Source organism: Protopterus annectens, chromosome 3.part1 (genome assembly GCF_019279795.1).
Source record: "Protopterus annectens isolate FY-2018-M chromosome 3.part1, PAN1.0, whole genome shotgun sequence".
NCBI lineage: Eukaryota > Metazoa > Chordata > Ceratodontiformes > Protopteridae > Protopterus > Protopterus annectens.
The window spans coordinates 1,766,343,731-1,766,366,166 of record NC_056732.1 but is presented as its reverse complement, the minus strand read 5'-3'; the positions used below and the strand labels follow the sequence as shown (position 1 = coordinate 1,766,366,166).

At 40.5% G+C, this 22,436-nt stretch overlaps 1 protein-coding gene across 2 annotated transcripts in view; it reads left to right on the top strand.

Annotated features, from left to right (window-relative positions):
* Positions 1-22,436, top strand: part of WDR97 (WD repeat domain 97) — a 2,414,280-nt gene that overhangs the window by 1,097,133 nt on the left and 1,294,711 nt on the right. For both annotated transcript variants that reach the window (XM_044067752.1, XM_044067751.1), the window contains exon 11: positions 811-935. In XM_044067752.1, the coding sequence (XP_043923687.1) occupies positions 811-935 (125 nt within the window). The remainder of the gene's footprint in view (positions 1-810; positions 936-22,436) is intronic.

Here is a 22,436-nt window from a genome sequence, read left to right as displayed (position 1 = left end):
CTGGCATAAAAACACCTCAAATAGTTAGTTATGCTGTCTTTCACTTAAACTGTGTATGCTAATAAGAAAATAAGACATACAACTCTTACAGCTTTTAGTCACAAACAAATCTTCTTTATGCTTATGCTTGCCTGCTCTAGTAGCAGAAAGTTCCAGTTTGTATGAAAATGTCTGTAGTTACTATATCAGGTGATGCATGCTGAAGACTGGCTGAATGTATCACTGATTTTTGTGGAGCTGCCTGCTCATGCTTGTTTAACAGTTTATGATTTTAGACTCTACTGCTTCACCGGACTACATTTGCAGAGCTCCTCCCACATCTGAATCCCAGAGATGCTGAGTGATCATGAAGTCTTCAAAGGCACTGAATATATTTTTGCAGTTTCAATGGACTTTGCATAGAGGAGGAGAACTTTGATTGTATATAGATGTGCCATCTAATGACTAAATGGTGTTTTTATCTAATATGAATTGTTTGTATTCAGTTTCACAAATGTAAATATGATATACTTCAAAGTGATTTTGTGTGTCAGTTATACTAGTCATCCCTTTACTTTATATTCAATTGCATAATCATACATTTGGTGTACTTTAGAGTTATTTTATACTTTTCTGTTACTTTCAGTTGTGCATTATTTCAAATTGCAAACTATTGACAGTAGTTAAATTAGTATAACAAGAAAATATAACATACCTGTCAGGTACCTCAGGAGAACGTTTGTTTCTCATAGCCTTCTCTTATTTATGGTCATCTGTAACACAAAATAAGTTATAACCAGTCATATCCCACTGTTTTGATTTCCTGTTTAGATGGTTTGTATGGAGATTCCTGAACCTATTCCTGACCCACCCATTTCATTAGGAGAGGCAGCAGCACAGACCCTTTCCAGTGATGCCTTGAGACGCATCAAAGCATCCCAGCCTTCCATGTACAGGTAAGGATACTGCAAGGTTACATTACTATATTTTTTCTGTAAATTATTTTGTTAATTTATTATAAAATGAAAACAGTACAAGTCCACAATGATTGTACTGAAAATCACATGCATTTACAGAGTAGGCATAGCAGAAATTCAAACCACTGTCAGCCCACTTACATACCTGCAGCCCAAGGGGATAAAAAAACCTCATTGATGCTGTAATCTGGTAATATCTATCAATTTCTTAAAACTGCATTAAGATATAGTTATGTAGAAGGAATGCTGTCTTTATTTATGTCTTTTGTTTCAGCTATCCTCCTGAAAAAGAAACCACATATGCATCGCAGTATTCAGAAACTTTCTGTGATGTCTTGGGCACTATTTCATCAGTCCGTCTGATCTGACTTTTGGTTATATAGCCTCCTGTAGGATCTGATCCAGCCATTAGCTAGTACTCCACTACCTCAAACTACTTCAAATTTTCCCATAATCCCCAGAGAACCTCTCCCTTCAGATTTTGTTTGCTGCTGTTGTGAAGTGATTGAGCTGCAGCTTGCAACTAAATGCTCCTTATTTTTTAATTCAAGTTTTCTGCTATTTTTTTCTGTGCTTTTCTAGATATCTTTGCTATAGATCATTTTAATGATTATTAGTTAGCATTTCCATTTATAATTGTCATCTTTTTTATTGATTGTGCCTCATTTCCCTTGCAGTGCTCAGCCAGTGGGCCTAGCATTTGTTTTTGTAAGGAAAAAAAGGTACTGTATTCGGTGGGCTTTTCTACTATTCTTGCCTGTTTTTTTAGCTATGGCTGAGATGGCTAGGGCATCAGGCAGTGGCACAACCCTCAGATGATATGCATGGCTCTATGTGACTTTGCAGACAACTTCATGGCATCCTTTAACAATACCCACTTTGATGTATCTTCACTTTTTTGTCCTACAGTAATGGAGAAGCGAATAAAGTGTGAACAAGATGAGAAGACACTGCCTGCAATAAAGGTCAAATTTAAGAACCCACAGAGATCCTTCAATACAAATCATTAGGGTTCCAAATCCCTTTGGTTTAAAAAAAAAACCCGTCATCAACCCTTTGATTCCTCTTCATATAGTGGCAGCCATAGAAGAGGAGGCCTCTGTAACAGATATCGGCCCCTTGGTTGTAGGGGTCTGCAGAATCAGGGATACAGATAACTCTTTTCAGGGACACAGAATTAGCAACCCTGAAGGCTTGCCTGACTGCCCATGTCTGAAGGAAATTGGGAGGCATTTCTCTCTCTATCCTATTACATTGGTGGCCATCATTCAAGAGAACTGGGTATAAAAGTTAATATCCAGAGGCTATGCCATACTACTTTTCCAAAAAGCACCAGATGAAAAGCCACCATTACCAAATGTTCCAGTCTCATCAGATGCAGGCAGCAGCAGCTATAGAGGTATTCATCCTGTAAAAAATGGCAATCAGGAATCTATTCAAGATTATTTTTGTTTACAGAAAAGTACAGGGACCTCAGACCAATTTTAGACTTCAGCAGCCTAAACCAATACAGATAAAAATGCCCCTTCAGAATGATCAGAGTGTCATTAATTTTGCCCTGACTCAAGGCAAACAGCTAGATGTACTCTACAGGCCTTCAGGATGCCTACCTCCACATAAAGATTGCAAAAGAGTCCAGAAGGTTGCTACACATTCAGATAGGGGCCAACCATTACCAGTTTAAGGCCTTGCCCTTTGTTCTCACCACAGTCCCCAGTAGTTGCAGCCCATCTTCAACTTAGAGAGATACACATCTAGATGATTGGCTGTTCATTACATCAACCAAAGAATCATTACTGTCAGCCAGAGACTACTTTGTACAGCACTACCTATATTCATCATATTGATCACTGCTGCATTAGCCTTAACTATATGGGGTTTTATCCTGCATAAGATATAACAGCTGGACAGCTTCCAAAGTTTCAGGGCATCTTCCACACACCGAAACTGTCAGTCAACTCAATCTGAGCTGACTGAAAAAGACAGGCTTGGAGGTCAAGCCCTGCTGAGTTTTCCTGCTGCTGAGGATTACATTCCTCTGAGGCTTTCAAGGATCTATGGTCAGCTTGTGCTCTAACTTTGCTGGGCAGAGCAGTTCCCTTTATGGAAAAAAAACTTCCATTTAAAAAAAAAATGTTTATTTTAGAACACTTTCCTGTTCAGGAAAGATAGGAGTTTGTGTTTTAACTGACTGTCACAAGACTGTACTGTACTTTAAAATGAAAGCTCGCTTTTCTTTCTGTCAGTTTAAAAATTGTTTAAAGTAATTGAAAATCAATCTTTCTTTGGAGAAATTGTGTTTATTTACTTTACAGGGCTGGCAAAGTATTTAAAATTGTTTTTTTACTGTGTTTGTATGGGAAAAAGTGAATTTAAATAATTTTAAGTTATACTGGCTCTCCAGTTAAGGAAACAGCCTTTGCCACCAAAGCAGGCTAGCGATTTGCTTCAACCACAAGTGAGTGACTCTTCTGTGGCCATTAGTTGTACCCCAGGCCACTCATCTTTTACCCTGAATCTCTCTACTATAGTACCTATAGCCAGTGTGGACCAGGGGTTAGCCACATCCTCTGGGGTCCCCTCAGTAGGCAAGCAAGAGAGAGCCACTCTTCTCAGTCTGGAAGATGGAACAGGGAAAACTTCCGTCTTCTGTCAGAATGTTGTGTCCATCCTTGGGAAAGTTACTGCTGCCATTGATAACACTGTTGGCCCCATTTGTTCCTGCTAAAAGACATAGAAAATGAAACATGTATCTACACCTCAAATTTCCATAGAGATCAGTTTACTGGTTCTGGATCAAGTTTTAATTCAGGCTATTGATCCTGCCTTTAAAGTACTTTCTGGTAAATGAAAGAGAGATACCTGTTTTCTGGAAAAGATTAAAAATTCTCAAGAACAAAGATGAAGGGGCAGATGCAGGGTTTTCTCCTCAGATTTCTGATCGAGACTCAGATGAGAGCTCTGATTCTGAATCTCTCTGTGGGGGGTTCTGTTTCTCTGAGACTATTTCCATAATATGTCAGGGTTTTCAGTAGAACACTAAGGTTTCTCAGTCCATCAGAAAATACTATGAGCTGTTACAGATAGAATTTTCAGAACCTTCATCCATTCTTCTGGTTCTGTTAGCTTTGGAGGATGTTTGTGTTATTGCCTGCAATTTTCCTGATAGCCAGTTGTCCCTAAAAAAAATTAGATAGGATGTATAAAGTTCCTCAGTCTTTCAAGTTTGTAAACACGTTTTCCAAACCTGATCCAGCAGCTATAGCTTTAGTTAATCCTTCTACAGCTAAACACTTGGGTAATTCTAATACCACTCTTTCTGATAAGGATGGAAAGGTCATTGATAAGCATGGGGAAAAAGTGTATGCTTCTGCAACTTTGATTATCAGAATTTTGAGTTGTCAGATTCATATATTAAACTATTGTGAAAGTCTAAGGAATATTTGATCTGCACTTAATTTTTGTAAGTAAAATCTGCTTTAAATAATTTAGTTACTTCTGTTACTACTCATTGCTTACAGAGTGCGTGTATGACTCAGCTGATATGTCTTCCAGGGCTGTGACCACTGGTACTGTTTTGAAATGGTTTGCCTGGCAGCATTCTCAGAAACTCCCATATGATGTTAAAATCAAATCACACATCCATAACAACTCTGTTCTGTCTCAGCCTTCATACAGGTTTTGCACCAAGTGAATGGAGAACAGCTACAATCATTCCCCTGCATATGGAATGACTTTTCACAGATCCAGGCAATTACAGAACCATAAGTCTGACCAGCCTCATATGCAAAGCCATGGAAAGACTGAGGATGGAATTAATCAATCAGGGCATTGGGAACCTCCAAACACTGGACATGCCTCAGTTTGTATTCGTTAAGGGCAGGTCATGCTTACTCAACGTGGTGGATTTTCTTTTTTTTTTAAATAGACACCAAAAAAATGGATGAAGGCAAAACAGTGCACACCTCATACTCCAACGTGGCCAAAGCCTTGACACAATTCCCCACTCAGGCATAGTAGAATAGCTATAAATCCCTGTATTACACACTGGATTGCTAAATGGCTCACAGTTAGGACACAGATAATCAAAATAGGGGAAGCTACCTCCACAGAGGCCAGAAACCAGTGGAGTCCCTGTGGTTTTGTGCTGGGACATCTCCTATCTGGCATCTATTTTGCTGAAGTGAAAGCTAATACCAAAGGGCTCTGCTTGACTATGTTTGCAGATGACCTCAAGCTAAGAGCAGTCATTCATCATCTTCTTTCGGCTGTTCCTGTTAGGGGTCGCCACAGTGGATCATCTGTTTCCATTTCTTCCTGTCCACTGCATCTTGCTCTGTCACACCAACTACCTGCATATCCTCTCTCACCACATCCATAAACCTTATCTTAGGCCTTCCTCTTTTCCTGTTACCTGGTAGCTTCATCCTTAGCATCTTTTTCCCAATATACTCAGCATCCCTACTTAGCACATGTCCAAACCAACGTAATCTTGCCTCTCTGGCTTTGTCTCCAAACCTTCCAACCTGGGCTGACCCTCTAATATACTTATTCCTAATCCTGTCCACCCTCGTCACACCCAGTGCAAATCTTAACATCTTTATCTCTGCCACATCCAACTCAAACTCCTGCCTTTTTGTCAATGCCACTGTCTCCAACCCATATAACATAGCTGGTTTCAGTACCCTCTTGTAGACCTTCCCTTTCACTCTTACAGGTACTCGTCTGTCAAAAACCACTCCTGACACTCTTCTCCACCCACTCCATCCTGCCTGTACTCTCTTCTTCACCTCTCTTCTGCACTCACCATTACTCTGAACTATTGACCCCAAGTATTTAAACTCATCCACCTTCGCCACCTCTACTCCTTGCATCCTCACCATTCCTCTATCCTCCCTCTCATTCACACACATATATATTCTGTCTTAGTCCTGCTGACCTTCATTCTTCTTCTCTAGTCTAGAGCATATCTCCATCTCTCCAGTGTCTCCTCCACCTGTTTCCTACTCTCACTACAGATCACAATGTCATCTGCAAACATCATAGTCCACGGGGACTCCTGTCAGATCTCGTCTGTCAACCTGTCCATCACAAGTGCAAATAAGAAAGGGCTCAGAGCTGATCCTTGATGTAACCCAACCTCCACCTTAAACGCATCTGTCACTCCCACTGCAGACCTCACCACTGTCACACTACCCCTGTACATATCCTGTACCACTCTTACATACTTCTCTGACACTCCTGCCTTCCTCATACAATACCACAACTCCTCTCTAGGCACCCTGTCATATGTTTTCTCTAAGTCTACAAAAACACAATGCAACTCCTTCTGACATTCTCTGTACTTCTCCATCAACACTCTCAGAGCAAACATCGCATCTGCAGTGCTATTTCCCGGCATGAAACCATACTGCTGATCACTAATCATCATGTCCCTTCTTAACCTAGCTTCCACTACTCTTTCCCATAACTTCATGTTGTGACTGATCAATTTAATCCCTCTGTAGTTACTACAGCTCTGCACATCACCCTTATTCTTAAAATTCAGTACCAAAACACTTTTTCTCCATTCCTCAGGCATCCTCTCACTTTCCAAGATTTCATTAAACAATCTGGTTAAAAACTCCACTGCCATTTCACCTAAACACCTCCATGCTTCCACAGGTATGCCATCTGGGCCAACAGCCTTTCCAGTCTTCATTCTCTTCATGACTGTCCTTACTTCCTCCTTGCTAATCCATTGTACTTCATGATTCACTATCCCTACATTATCTCTCCCTCTCATTCTCTTCATTCATCAACCCCTCAAAGTACTCTTTCCATCTCCTCAACACACTGTCCTCACTTGTGAGTATGTTTCCGTCATTATCCTTTATCACCTTTACCTGTTGCACATCTTTCCTAGCTCGGTCCACTCTGTCTAGCCAGATAGTACAGGTCCTTTTCTCCCTCCTTAGTGTCCAATCTTTCATATAACTCTTCATATGCCTTATCCGTAGCCTTCACCACCTATCTCTTTGCCATGCACCTCATCTCCTTATACTCCTGTCTACTTTCTTCATCTCTCTGACAATCCCACTTCTTCTTTGCCAACCTCATTGTCTGTATACTCTCCTGTACTTCCTCATTCCACCACCATGTCTCCTTGTCATCTTTCCTCTGTCCAGATGTGATACCAAGCGCCTTTCTAGCCATCTGCTTTACTAGCTCTGCTGTAGTTACCCAGCTATTTGGTAACTCTTCACTACCACCCAGTGCCTGTCTTAACTTATCCCTGAACTCCACCTCACAATTACCCTTTTTCAATTTCCACCATTTGATCCTTGGTGCTACCCTCACACTCCTCCTCCTCTTCTTGATCACCAACATCATCCTGCAAACCACCATCCTATGCTGCCTAACTACACTTTCTCCGGTCATCACTTTACAGTCTCCAATCTCCTTCAAACTGGCCCTCCTACATAAAATATAACCCACCTGTGTGCATCTTCCTCTACTCTTGTATGTCACCCTATGCTCCTCCCTCTTGTTAAAATATGTATTCAACACAGCCATGTCCATCATTTCGCAAAACCCATTACCATCTGACCTTCTGCATTCCTTTGTTTAACACCATACCTACCCATCACTTCCTCATCCCCTCTGTTCCCTTCACCAACATGCCCATTGAAATCTGCTCCAATCACCACTCTCTCACCCTTGGGTACAGTCATCACCACTTCATCCAATTCACTCCAAAATTTTTCTTTCTCATCCATTGCACACCCAACTTGTGGAGCATATGCACTAACAACATTCATGATTACATGATCAAGTTCCAGCTTCATAAACATCACTATCTGACACTCTTTTCACCTCCAAAACACTCTTAGCATACTGTTCCTTCAGAATAACTCCTACGCCATTTTTCCTCCCATCCACACCACGATAAAACAATTTGAACCCACCTCAGATACACCTAGCCATACTCCCCTTCCATCTGGTGGAGCAGTCATTGAATCCCAAAATTACTTAGTTGTCCTGCAGGAAGGTTTTTCTGAAATAAACATGTGATGGTGAAATCATGGTCTGAAACTAAATGCTAAAAATGCGTTATTGTATCCTTTAGGAGGTGATCTACCTCAAGGAAATACCATATTAACAGTATACCTCTAAGAGTTGAACAGTTGTTTGGGATTTAGTAACTTATGTGAACATTGACTTGACTAACATGTCTATTGTAAGAAAGTTCTTCTATATTGCACAGCTTATGAACAAAGACATTGTGTCTAGACCTAGAGATGTAACTGTCCCCCTTTACTCAGCCCTCATTAGGCCAGTTATTCAGTATAATGCGCCCTTTTGCATGTATATGTCCAGACGCATGCAAAAACTTTAGTGCCCACAGAGATACCTTACAAAAAGGATACAAGGCCTACATGGACCGATGCAAAGCGTTGTCACTATATTTGGTATCCTACAGATTATCAAGAGGTGACCTGTGTCTGGCACACAAGATATCCTCCAACCCATTGCTGATGGATTTTCTGCACATTTTCAAGTCAATTGGCATCAAAATATTCAGTCTAGCGAAATAAAACTCTTCTGCATTGTCAACAGAATGGTTTGGAGGGACAGGTATATCTTGCAGAGGATACTACTGCTGTGGAACAGACTCCCCATCCATATAGAAAAGTTCATCTCTCTACATGTTCAAGGGCAACTTAGATTTATGAATGGGAAACAGAAAATTTATCTCAGGACTGCCCCCTGTACTACTGATGGACAGAGGCAGCTCTTAAATGCTTTATCCCAGTCATAGGTGGAACAGAGGCACAGGGGATAGCACTGTCAACTCACAGCAAGAAATTCCCCAGTTTAATTCTCTGCTGGGTGCCTTCTGTATGGATTCTGCATGTTCTTGCTGTGTTTGTGTGGGTTTCCTCTGTGTACACCAGTTTCCTCCCACATTCCAAAAGCATGCAGTAGGTGGATTGGACACTCTAAATTAGCCATTGGTGTGAGTGTAGAGTGTGGAGTGTGGAAGAAGTACTGTGGCAGAACTAGCCATCTACCTGTTTAAACCTTGGCTCTAGATGATTGTCACTGGTGAAGTGACACCTCAACCCCATGTGCAAAAATAGGAAAAAGGGGTTGTGCATGGATGGATTGATGGATTCTCATTAAGGGTAATATATAATTATCAACGATGGGATAAGTAAGGCAAATCTATAACCAAATGGGATAGGTTATTATGAGCACAAAAAGGGAAACTGCCTAGGCTTAAAATGGCTTGCAAGGGCAGCTAGCCTAGTAAGTAACTATGAACCTATAAAATGAGATTTTATATTTTCCTTTGGGTAGAGATTTAATTTTTGCCCCTTATGCTGCAGAGATGTTTAAAAATTTTGTTGAAAGGTGCAAATTAATGCAGGGAATCTTTTCGATTTTCCAGCTCTCCTTTTCCAAAATTTCTAAGGGAGTCTCTAACCTCTCATCTAATTCTGAAAAAAAAAAACAGAATTAATAGTCTTAACAAAATGCAGGTAAACAAACATTTAGTAAGATCATAGATAATTACTAGGCTAACAACCCAGGGGCCTTTCTAAGCCTAGGCAAGTTTTCCTAAAAGAATAAGGATGTCTTGCATCCAAATAGAACACTGACAGCCAGGCATTTATAAGCTACCTCTGTCCATAAGGAACATGGATGCTAGGCCCAGTATAAATTTCCTTTTCCCCATTCCCTGGTCTAGGTTGTGCTTAAATTGGGTAATAGACAAACTCAGCTTCACATGGATTGGAAACCTGTTCCATAAGAGGGGTAGTCTCTAGGAAGCATATCTGTCTCTCCAGCATATTCTGTTTAAGACACAGACACAATTTATGTCCTTAGACCTTGCATTTCTGGTACTGTTTGACTTACAAATATGCAGGAGATTCAGAAGTGTGGGGTTTGTGAATGCTTTCTAAGCCAGTCATAGATCACCCCCTTATCAATCTATAGGAGACTGAGTAGAAGGCAAGGGCTTTAATGTGCTCTGTATAAGGTAGGTTTCGTATGCCTTGTATTCTTTTTGTAAGGAACCTCTGAGGTCACTCTAGTTGCTGCATATGCTTGGTTAGGTACATATCAAAGAGAGCTTTGTACTCTGTGATTGGTCTGATAAGGGCAGAGTGCAGTGGGATAATAAACTCTTTGGACCAAGATGCCATGCCCGTACTTATAAGATGCGCAACATAAAAGGATTTCCATACCACTATGGCCATGTGGTGGTCGAAGGTAAGGTTACAGTCTACGTGCATATCTAGATCCCTGATCACTCCATCTACTCTTAGGGTTGTATTATCTACTTGATAATAAGCTGAGATGGTTGACTTCCCAAAGTGTATAATTATACATTTCTTAGCAGTGAGTTTAAAACCATGGCTTTGACATCATTTATTAGATACAGATAGGCTTTCTTGAAGAATGCAAGTGTCTGCTGGGGAGCTGATGATAATCCCCAGCTTGCAAACATCTGCAGACTTAGTCAGCCATAAGCCTTCAGTGTTTGCTTCCACTTCAGAGAAATAGATGCCAAAAAAAAAGCAGGCCCAGTACCGAGTCCTGGGGGACTCCACTAGTAACTTGCCTCTTGGTGGACGTAGCCTCACCTATTTTATTTATTTATTTATTAATAGTTGTTTACTGGGAAAGTCTGACTTGGAACAAAGACAATTTTCAGTAGAGGCCTGGGTAGAAATGCTGTAGACGTATGTCTTTGTAACATGGGAAGAAATCGGAGCACCCGGAGAAAACCCACACGAACGCAGGGAGGACATGCAGACTCCGAACAGAAAGTACTCCTGCCGAGAATCGAACTGAAGAACCTCTTTCTGTGAGGTGACAATGTTATCGCTGCACCACTGTGCCATTTTCACTTCCTTGGTCCTGTTAGTGATCCAGATGGCTATCCAGCAGGTGGTAAAAGGGTTTATACCTAATGTACTGCGTCTCTATAATGCCTGAGTGGAGTATTATATCAAAAGCTTTGGCCAAGCCAAGGTAAGCTGTGTGCACAATCTTGCCTTCATCCATTGCTCTGGTGACCATCTCAAAGAAGTCACCAGATTTAGTAGGCATAACCTTTCTTTAACAAAGCCGAACTGAGATTGGTCCATCTATGTAGGTTTTCTATGTCTATTTATCATGTTGATAATCATTCTTTCCATGGCCTTACATATGAGGCTGGTCAGAATTATGGGCTTGTTGTTACCTGAATCAGTGGGTGGACCTCCTTTATGCAGACGAATGACTGTAGCTGTCTTTCACTCCTTAGGCACAAAACTTAACTGTAGGTTCCAGCTGAAAAGTGATTCAAGTGGACCAGAGAGGTTATGTTTCATGCTATTTAGTAAGCATCCAGGGTGTTATTGGGGCCTATCAATGCAGTGTTTTTGGTCTTGGAAAGTGCATTGAAGACCTGTTCCCTAGTAATGGTTGGAGAGGATTACAATATGCTGTATCTCGTTTTGACTTTTGGGGGGAGTGAGGGGAAAAATTTGAGCTGAACCTGTCAGCCAAAAGGTTGGCAATTGCCTTTGGTTCAGTGTGTGTGAAGCAATTTACAATAAGTTCTGAGCATTGTTGTGTATTTCTCTTGAGATTACAAAACATAGCTGTAAAAAGCTTTGTGGTAGTCCTTTGCATGAGAAGCCATGTTTTCTTCAAATTTAGACTTTGAAGTATTAATTAACCCTCTTATCTGCATAGTTAGATTGGTCAGAGGGTTTTCAGTGTGCTGGGTTTTGTTCCTCCTATGCCTGGCCAAGATTTTTTTCTTTTGTTGTATAACTGATTGATGTTATGATTCCACCAGGGTGTCCTTTCTTTTGAGTTTGCCTTATTCTTAATATGAGTGGGCACAGCTCACTCTATAAAGATATCAATATAGCTGTACAAGGATTTTGTAAGGGAATTTGTAAATAGCTCAGTATATGCTATGGTGCATACTGGGGTTGGGGGTGCTTGGAATTTAGTGACTTAGTAGAGAGAGGTTAGCTTTGGAATAGCTCCTAAAAGTTTTTGGTTTCACTGGTTCCCCAGATTTAATTTTTATTTCAGGCAATACTGCATTATGGTCAGATCTGACAAAGGAAGACATTACATTGAGTGAGGAACATCGCTCCTCCATATTTGTGAGTACAAGGTCAAGGATGTTTGTACCTCTGGTAGGAGAATGGACTAACTGTTCCAGGATGTTGGTATTAATGAAGTTTAGGAATCACTGTGCTTGTAAATTAGGAGTGATATAGGATTCCCAATCTATAGATGGGTAGTTGAGGTCCCCCATGAAGATCGTCTTGGTTTGAATAGTGAAGGACTCTAGTACATTAAGATAGGTAGTATGGGATTTCTGGGACATGAAGGGGGACCTGTTGGTTGCAGGGATATGGTATGAGACCCTGTTTATGGTGTATGAGTTCCATACACTTTAACTAGTCTGGATGTGAGGTTGTTTTTAATATAGACTGAAACTACTCCATCTTTAATTCCCTCCTATGCAGTTACTGATCTAAAGGTGTGAAATGTGTTATAACCTTGCTGTGCTGGGGTACTCTCTATAACTTTAAACCATGTCTCCTTTAGTACACAGATGGAAAGGGGGGTCCAAAAAGAATCCTGGAACATCCCAAAACCATGGACAGTCCATTAAGTCAGAATGGCTATTTAAGGGACCTTGTCTCCCTGACCCTCTGTCCCTGGAAGCCCCATTTCCCTTCCCTTAAAGTCTGAATTTTACAGACAAATGGATTCTAAACATCATTTATCAAGGGTACAAATGGGAGTGAGGAGGTTCCTCCTTTCCAGGGGGTAATCCCTCATTCACCAGACCAGACTCCTTTATTTCCCCCTGTCCTTCATTGCATGCTGTCCCAGGGTGTGATAGAACCAGGTCTTCCTTCTCAGTATGTTTAGTGCCATAGCTAAGGTTACTGTAGCAGTGATCAGTAGTAGCAGTGATCAATATGATGAACACAGTACAGCTGTGTAAGTAAACTTACCATAACAGTAGATGTTTGAATGATTAGTGCTGCAGTAGCTGCTCCCTTCCTTCATCCATCCCATTTTATTGGTGTGATGCTTATGCCAGACTGTGGATATTTATTTTATGTTATTCCTAGCATTGTCCTTTGCGGTCTCAACCTCTCTTTCTCTCTGTTGACATGCAAGCTCTGAAGGGCTTGGCACCCAAGCTTGTCTTTATAGTAATCTCAGCTCAAGCTGATGGATGGTTTGGGTGCATGGCATCTGCCCTGAAGCTTTGGAAGCTGGCCGGCTGTTATATCCTATGCAGGATATAACCCCTTATAGCTACGGCTACTGCAACAATGATTATTTTAACATCTTCTGTCATAGTAAGTTTACTTACACAACTGTACTATCTTTAGGCATCTCTGTAAATTACCAAAAGTCACAGCTACAGCCTTCACAACAAACTACCTTCGTTGGGTGCTATCTTTACACAGCATTATACTAAGTGTCTCCCATCTCAGGAATACTGATATCCTTTGAGCACTCAATTCAGATTTTGTACTGTCATCAATCCTTGCTAGTCTGGTTGATTCTAAGTCCCCTGGGTCAAGGACATAGCGAAGCGTACTGACTGTACGCATTTCAGTATAGTTTTTCAAATGGAGGGGTAGCAGACCAGCCCTAAGACCCAGGGAGTAACCCATCCAAAACTGAAAACAAAAAAAAACTCCATAAAATATAGTCACATACTGCAGTAAAATGCCTTGATTGAGGCTACATCAGGATGGAAAGACATTTGCACCTCATCCCAAATTTGAGTGCTTTTCTTTTGTTTTACCTCTGCCGTTTAAAAGGTGATAATTGACAAATTAACTCGACTTGGAATGTAGGGTAAAGCCACAAGAAGTCAAACTGACCTCCTGGTTCTCTGGTGCGGCTTTCCCTTTGGTCTTTATCAAGTACTGCTTCAGTGATTGGTGGAGCTGTCCTTGTGATGACATCAGCAAAAAGAGTTGTACTGGCAGAGAGGGGGAGAGATTGTGACTGCTGTATTGGCTGCTGATCCTCATTTTGTTAACTGTTCTCAGAATGTAGACTGTCTGTGCACAACTGCTACTGTTAACTGCTTTGTCTGGCTTTTCTTAAGTAATCTTTACTGTTCTTTTCATCTTGGCTGATAGCATGTGCCCCCCCCTGAAGATGTAGGGTAGGGTAGGGTAAGGTAAGCAATGCAACTCAGCAAGCATTTAAGAACTTGAAAGTTTTGGAGTTTTTTCATATATAACTTAGAAAGTAGTATGATTTATTATATTAAATTGTAACAGCCAAGGGAGCAATAATGCAATAGGTATGTGTTTGTGCATGTGTATCTATCTACCTATATATATATATATATATATATATATATATAATATATATATATATATATATATATATATATATATATATATATATATATATATATATATATATGTATATACACGTGTGTGTGTGTGTGTGTGTGTGTGTGTGTGTGTGTATTATGAGAATTATGGAGTAGTCAACAAGCAGTTTCCTGTGGTCAAGGGTTTTATTCCCTCAGTATCCACTGACATTATAACAGTGATGTTGTCAGTGATCAGTCAGGACCACAGTTTGCCAGCCACTGGTTTGTTCAACTGTTTTGCAAGACAGCTTTTCACTGTTGGGCTTGATTGCCCTTTTGTGGCAGTTGTATGAATGTGGAGTTGCTATAAATAATTAAGGGGGTATAGAGGCATAGCCTCCATCTCTGGGGTATCTTTGGTGCAAAAAGATGTGTGTGTATGCATGCGAGCATGAGACTTCGCACACACACACACACACACATATATATATATATATATATATATATATATATATATATATATATATATATATATATATATATATCTGTCCCTGGAGGAGTGGTTTCAGTCCAGAAATTAGTAGTTTATTGGCCATTTTGGGCTAATTTCTCTTTCATTTTCCCTGCTATAAATACCGCATTTTCCCGTTTTTGCACGCCGGGCAGCACCGGTTAGCTAGGGCATAACTATTCCAGGATCCACAAAGTCTCCCCTTCAATTTTTCCCTTGGAACTAGACAAACTTTCAACTTAAGCACTCAAGCCATTCATTTCTCAGCCCAGCACTTGCTGAAAACTCATACAAGCACTTATAAACCCTAGCACTAGACCCTCCTGTACTGTACAGAAGGACAAGGCTGTCTATTTGACCTTACCAGCCATCCAGTACAACAGTTCACTGTACCTATCCAGGCATGTCCAAAGGGCAATTTCAGGTGTATTATCCAGTCCAACTGGTAAATCTGGGCATTTGGAGGCAATGTTACAACTGCCTCATGTACACAGACAACCCTCTCCTCCTACCACCAAACACTAATACATGCGAGAGATGCAATTATACAGCCAAACTGGAGGCTAAGCTCGCTCAACCCAAGACTGGATCAGAAAGTTGAGGAGAAGGGAAATACTTGCATCACACCACCAGTCTCACATAGACCCATTAAACAAGCACCGGCAAAAAACACACATAAATACATGAAAACATACACGGAGCCCCTAAATAAAAATCTGCAAAAGCAACAGAGACCTCCAAAGCAAACATCCAAGCAACCTCCATCCCCCAACACAAACCATGAAACACATACTTCACAAAACCAGTGTGCCATGCAATCACAGCCCTTAAGGCAAAATAACATACCCAACATACTAGTAATAGGTGACTCTATAGTCAGGCACACTGATGTCCCACTCACTAGGCTGAATAAGGAGAAGGTTACTGTTAGCTGCCTGTCGGACGCCAGGTTCCGCCACATAACTCAAGCACTCAGGTCACTCTAGAACAAGTACAGATATGACTCTGTCATTGTCCATGTTGGTGCCTGAGCCATACCTCCCTGGACTACATGAAAAGAGACATGGAAGAGCTCTCTGATCACATAGCCCAAGCTGGTATGACCCTGACTCTGAGTAGCATCCTGCCCTCACCAAGAATGATACCACGGTATAAAGAAAAAATTCTCGATTTCAACAATTGGCTAAGTTTCTGGTGTCATTCAAAGGGGATCCAGTGTCTATCCGCCTGGGATGACATGCTCGACAAGCCACGCTGCTTCGTTAGAGGTGGCTTGCACCTGTCACCCTTAGGTTTTCAAATACTGGCCAAGGCTCTTACCACCCCCATAGTGCCTTTTTTAGTTAAGGCACAAAAGATAAGCCCACCCCTGTAAATAGCACAAATAACAAAAAACTGAGGGTAATGCTACTCAATGCCAAAAGTCTAAACCTCAAAATGCACGCACTTGAGGCACTCCTCAGTATGGAGAAAATTGATATATGTGCAGTAACAGAAACCTGGTTTAAGGCTCCAGAGAGCACCCCAGCACTACCAGGCTAAAACTCATACCATATGCTTCGGCCACAGAACCCGAACTGAAATACAAAAGGTGGGGGAGTATCCGTATTCATCAAGGATATCCACACCTCCAGGTTAGTGGCACAGCACAATGCTTTACATGCAACTAACAACGGCAACGGCAAAACTGCATTTCAGATTGTAGCTTGCTACAGATCACCCACCTTTTCCCAGGACCCCCATTCCGCATTTCTGGAAACACTGGGAAACATAATGGTCCTAATAAACACCCTAATATTGGGTGATTTCAATTACCCAAACATTAACTGGGAGAATTACTCAAGTACTAACTCCCTTTCCTAGAATTTATAAACTCAAATGCCCTGGTTCAACTGGTCAACACTCCCACCAGAGGTGACAACATATTGGACCTGGTCATCACCAACATGGGCGACCGGTTTTCCACACCCCTCGCTGATTAGATCTGACCATAAACAAATCACTTTGGATAAGCACATTCCACCCCTACCCCTGGACAAGGAAACCACCGTGAAAAACTTTTCAGAAGCAAACTTCACATTACTTAAGACCGAGGTGGAAAGTTTCAAAGCCCCCATGCTAAAGGATAACACTGTCCAAGCTGCAAAATCCTTTGCTAATGCATTCTATGGGCACCTACAAGAATGCATGGATCATGCTATCCCAAGCAAAACCAAGACTCACTCCTCCAAGAAAAAGAAACCAGTCTTTTGGACTCCTGCCATAAACAAGCTATACAGTAGGAGGAGGAAATTGGTACATGAAAGAGTAAAATCCCAAGAAGGGATGGGAGCGGCGAAAGCCAACACATTCTGGCTAGGCTTATAATGCCTTTGGGCAGATAGCCTAGTACCTACCTATGAAACTATGAACATATATATATATATATATATATATATATATATATATATAAAAAGTATCTATACACAGATGTGTGCGCATATGTGTCTTTGCTCGAGACTGGTACTGATAAATTTTGCATACTGGTTAGAGCAGTTTTGACTTCCGATATCATCAAATCAATATGTTATAAGATTGAAATTGCTGGTTTTGATGAATTTTGCACTGACAATGTGAGAGAACTCAGTGTTTCTTTATGTTTTATGGAATGGTTTGTCCTCTACTAACGCAGAGTCATGGAGCTAGGATATACTTGTGTGTGTGTGTGTGTGTGTGTGTGTGTGTGTGTGTGTGTGTGTGTGTGTGTGTAAAGGGAGTGCAGGGGACAGGCCTTGACCTGACAAAATTACTTGCTTTTTGATTTTTTGATTAATTTTTAGGCAGGACTAGTGTTACTTATGTGTAAAAGACAGGGTTCATATTAAATATTGAACTGTGTAGCTGTTGTTGAGTTACAGTTAATTAAAATTAGGTGTATGTATGTGAGTTGCAGAAATCTTAAACTGTAAGGTGGGAATGTTTGAATGCTGGGATACACATTTGTGGAGTAGTACAACAGGCTGTATATACATATATATATATATATATATATATATATATATATATATATATATATATATATATATATACACACACACACACACACACACACATATATATATATATATATATATATATATATATATATATATATAAACATGGTGGAATAGTAGTTCTTGCATGTCGTTTGTGAAGTAAACGTGTTTGTTTTGAATCACTGAGTTAGTATAGCAATAACCCACGCCTGGGTGTGGGTAATGCTAATTACCAGGTTGGCGTGGTTTGGTCCCGAGGGGAAGCCCGAGGACCAAACAAAGCCAACCATGGGTAATTTAGCATTACCACACCCAGGCGTGGGTTATTGCTATTATACCATGACATTATTTAAGAAAATTACTTTTCTTAAATAATGGCATAGTATAATGCCTGTTTGCTGCCCTTCCGCAGATGTCTGGCATCCGGCAGTTCTGATGTACTGCGCTTCGCGCAGTACATCAGAGCTGTGAAAAAGCAACAGAGAAAGCAAGATGTCCGTTGCTTTTTAGTGTCTCGCTATGTTAAATGAGTTTAACATAGTGAGACAGTTTAAATAAGCAACGGACATCTCCGTTGCTTATTTTAAACTGTCTCGCTATGTTAAACTCATTTAACATAGCGAGACATAAAAAGCAACAGAGATCTTGCTTTCTCGTTGATTTTTAAACTGTCTCGCTATGTTAAATGGGTTTAACATATGAGACAGCTTTAAAATAAGCAACGGAGATCTCCGTTGCTTATTTTAAAGCTGTCTCTATGTTAAACCCATTTAACATAGCAGACAGTGTTTAAATCGAGTTATACTAATGGAAAAAAGTCCGGGCGACCGGACCTTTTTCCATTAGTATAACTCGATTTACAACGGGCACGCTGGCCAATCAGCGTGCACGTTTTGGGGGGTCATGGTATAATAGTCATTAAGGTTCAGTCTTGCAGACTACTGTGAATTATTGTTTTTGTTGAGCAGTAAGTTGTTCTTTACCTGTATGTTGATGGTTTGTCCTTTACACGGTACTTTAGTTGGTGTAGCTTTGTGTTGTTTATAATTTGTGTTAAGGTGCGTGTTTTGTTATTTGTTGTCATTGTTATGATCTGTGGAAGTGTTTGATGAGTGTTCACTGTTGGTGTGTATTTTCCATTTTTATATCTTGTGCATCTCCCTTGCTGTCTTTAAATATTGATTTCCATTGTTAACAATAATTGGATTTTTTTATGTTATGATTTAATGTGTGTGTGTGAGGGGGGTGCGTGCACAGGTCAGATTTTTTTTCTGAGTGTGTGTATATTCAAAATGTATTTCTGTTGTTAGCAATACTGCACTTTTTAGTGTACCTCTGTTTCTTTATTTAGATTTGCTTACCAAGTATTGATTCATGTGGACCTATTTCAGGCCCATCCCAGATCTGAAAATAAAACAGTGACAAGAGAATTCAGAACGAAATTTTACAAGCAGAGATTGAAAAGACAATATAGCTGCAAACATACAGTCACAAAGTGCCAATACATTAAAACAACTACAGTGGTAAGGAAATATTTATAATACACAGGTGTTTACAATGTAAGAAGCACATATTTATTTTAGGGGCTGTACAAGTAATGCATGAATACAGGTAGTGAGGAGATGAAGTGGGTTAAAAGAAGAAAGACTAGGTTGTAAGTGGAGCCCGGCAAAGGAGGTGGTCTTACCTGTTACGTAAACCAGTGATGCTTGCAGGTTTAAAATGCATCCATCAGATGAGACTCTAAAGTGGTGTTCCATCGTGGCTCATGGAACTTTTCAAAACGTGTATGGGAAGCTCCTTGATGCTCTGGCAAATTTCCCATAGTAGTGTAAATACCAGCCTGGGTTTCCCTGAAAAGAGGCCATTAGCCTAGTAGGGCTAACCCAATCAACAAAGGATAGATAAATAAATAAATGCAGAATGAGAATGACAGTGATAGTGACTGTTAATAGACGTATGAATGGTGGGAAAGTACCGAGAATGAGGGATGGAAGCAGTCAGTTAACAGAGAGAATTGTTTATTGAGTACACATTGAGAGCTAGCTGTTAGGGTGAGAAGAACAGGAACAGGAGAGTGGGAAGGGAGGATGATGACAAAGAGAGGAGTGTTAAGGGGGTATGGTGGGAAGTTGGGGCAGTTGGAGGAAGAAACTGGAATAGACCCTGTAGATGGCATTGGTTTAGGTATTCAAAAACACTGGCTAGTGATTACATAAGAACTATTAAAAGAAATTAGATAGCAGCTGGAATATGTTATATGTTATATGGGTCAAGTTAACATTCTGCTACTTAAGTGAGGTAATGTTTGAGAGCTTTCCTGAATTGCAGTAAAGTAAATGAGTTCTTACAGCTGATGTTATAATTTTCCAGAATTTAGGGCATAATATAGACAAGGTGTGGCTGAATTACACAACCAGGCACTCTGAGAGTAGCCATTTTGGAAAGGGAAAGGAGTTCTTGTTGATGTTGAATGTTAATGTTGTGGGGGATTGATGAAATGTGTAGATAACCATGTATACAACCATGTTGTTGGCATAGAGAAGGAAATAGGCACTTAGGGGATCTGTTGAGAGTCTGTTGATGTAAATGAAGAAATGCAGGCATGGTAGAATGGAGCCCCAAGGGACTCATTTAAGTTGGGAGCTTTGGTTGAGGTGGAATAGCCTATTTTATCTCTAAAATTATGGTAGGAAAGAAAGATGAGGAACTATGGGGGAAGCTTATGTTTGATAACATGGGCTATAAGGGCAGTGCGAAAGAGTGGATGGTCTACCATGTCAACTGCTATGGTTAGGTTTAAATATAATGCTACAGTGGCTTGCTGTTTGTCTGTATCCATTAGGATGTCTTTAGTTATTGTCTTGATAGCTGTTGTTGTGTTCCTTTTGTCCCAGAATCCATGATCATTGGAGGATTGGAGTACTTGGTCAGCAATATACTTAGATGGATGATTATGGTCTACTTTTTTGGGCACTTTACCAGGTATTTGAACTATTGAAATGGGTGTGCATCTGAGCAGCTGCATGGGTTGTTTTTGGAATTTGTTTAGTAGTGGCACCTTTCTATATTTTAACAAAGATGCTGTAGCAGAAGAGTGAATGAAATAGTTCTGCACTGGATTTTATGAACACAGGCTTCTCTTGCATTGTGTCCAGTATGGTGTTCATTTAGGGTCTGTAGAGTTATAATATTGTGTTGAAGGTCATCAGACCCTGGTGGGTTGTGACAGAGAATTACATTGGTTATATTTTCAATGTCAAGTAGTAGAAAGAGCTTTGGAGACTCTGGGTCAGGTGATGGAGAGTGCATTGGCACTGGAAGAGATGTTGAATGAATTCAGTGAGCAAGCATTCATGAGAGACTCATCCTTTCATGCTTATTTAAGAGTTGATAGTGAAGAAATTCTTCTTTTCTATTTTCTGGAAATATGATTTTAAGCAGTGTAGTGAGTGCAGTCATTTTAGGAATTTGTGCCAAAGAATTGTGAGGAGAATTTGTTTAAGGTCAAGATAAAGGATGCTCCCCTTTGCCCTGGCCAAATGTCCCCTAGTCAGATTGAATACTACTTGGGGTCTCTCCTGAAAATATGCCAATGGCCTAGAAGAACTAACCTGATGACACTGGCCTAGAGGGACTAACCTGATAGATAAGATAGATATATAGATAGGTAGATAGACAGACAGATGGATGACAGATAGGTGGACAGATAGAAAGGTAAACAATTTGCTCAGGCAGTACTCCTGTATTCAACATTTTTATTTCACGTTGAGTGTTCAGTGCAGTTTTCTGTCACTGGTAATTATATATTTCCTGGTTTATTAGACATACTGTATGTATCTGTGTCTGTGTGAATCTACTGTTTGAATATGATATTCAGTGGTTGGTTGTGTGGTGCGGCTCTGTGGTGTTTACTTGTAGTTGGGAATATGTGGGTAAGTGCGGTTGTCTCTTCACCTAGTGTAGTTTTATGGTATAAGTTTGTGGAGTGAATGGACCTCTGTGTGACTGCCTAACTTGACATGATACAACGACTATTTGTTGGGCAACGCTGTGACTTTTCACACAGCAACACTACTACAAAATGTCAGTCATGTGAGCATTTGCATGATGGATGTTTGAGGGCTGTGACGTGCTGTGTTAAAATGCGCTCTTGAGTGATCATTTGGATTCAACTGCACTGTAGTAAAGTTAGCCATAATGTAAATGTGGTAAGGTGCGTTATATGTTTTTCCACACTTGAACTGAAATATTTCAATTCTGTTTTATTGTTTCGTCATGTACATTGATTGTTATCCTGGCATGTATTTGCCAGGGGTGGGAGAGAAAGCAGCATTGTGAAAGAGATGTGGCTTGCAGGAGCAATTTGTAAAGGGATGTGGGCGGAGATCAATGTGTTGATGTGGGTGTGATTTGGTGGAAGGCAGCAGACTTGGAGCTGTGAGTACAAATTTAAAAATCCTGGCTACACCCCTGCTCTGGGTCTTATGGCTGCATCGATCTCAGTGATCAAATATGCCAGATTTCACATGAGGATCCTTCAGTGGATATTGTCCAGTCCAGTCAGTGGTCTCAACTAACAGAGTGCCCTT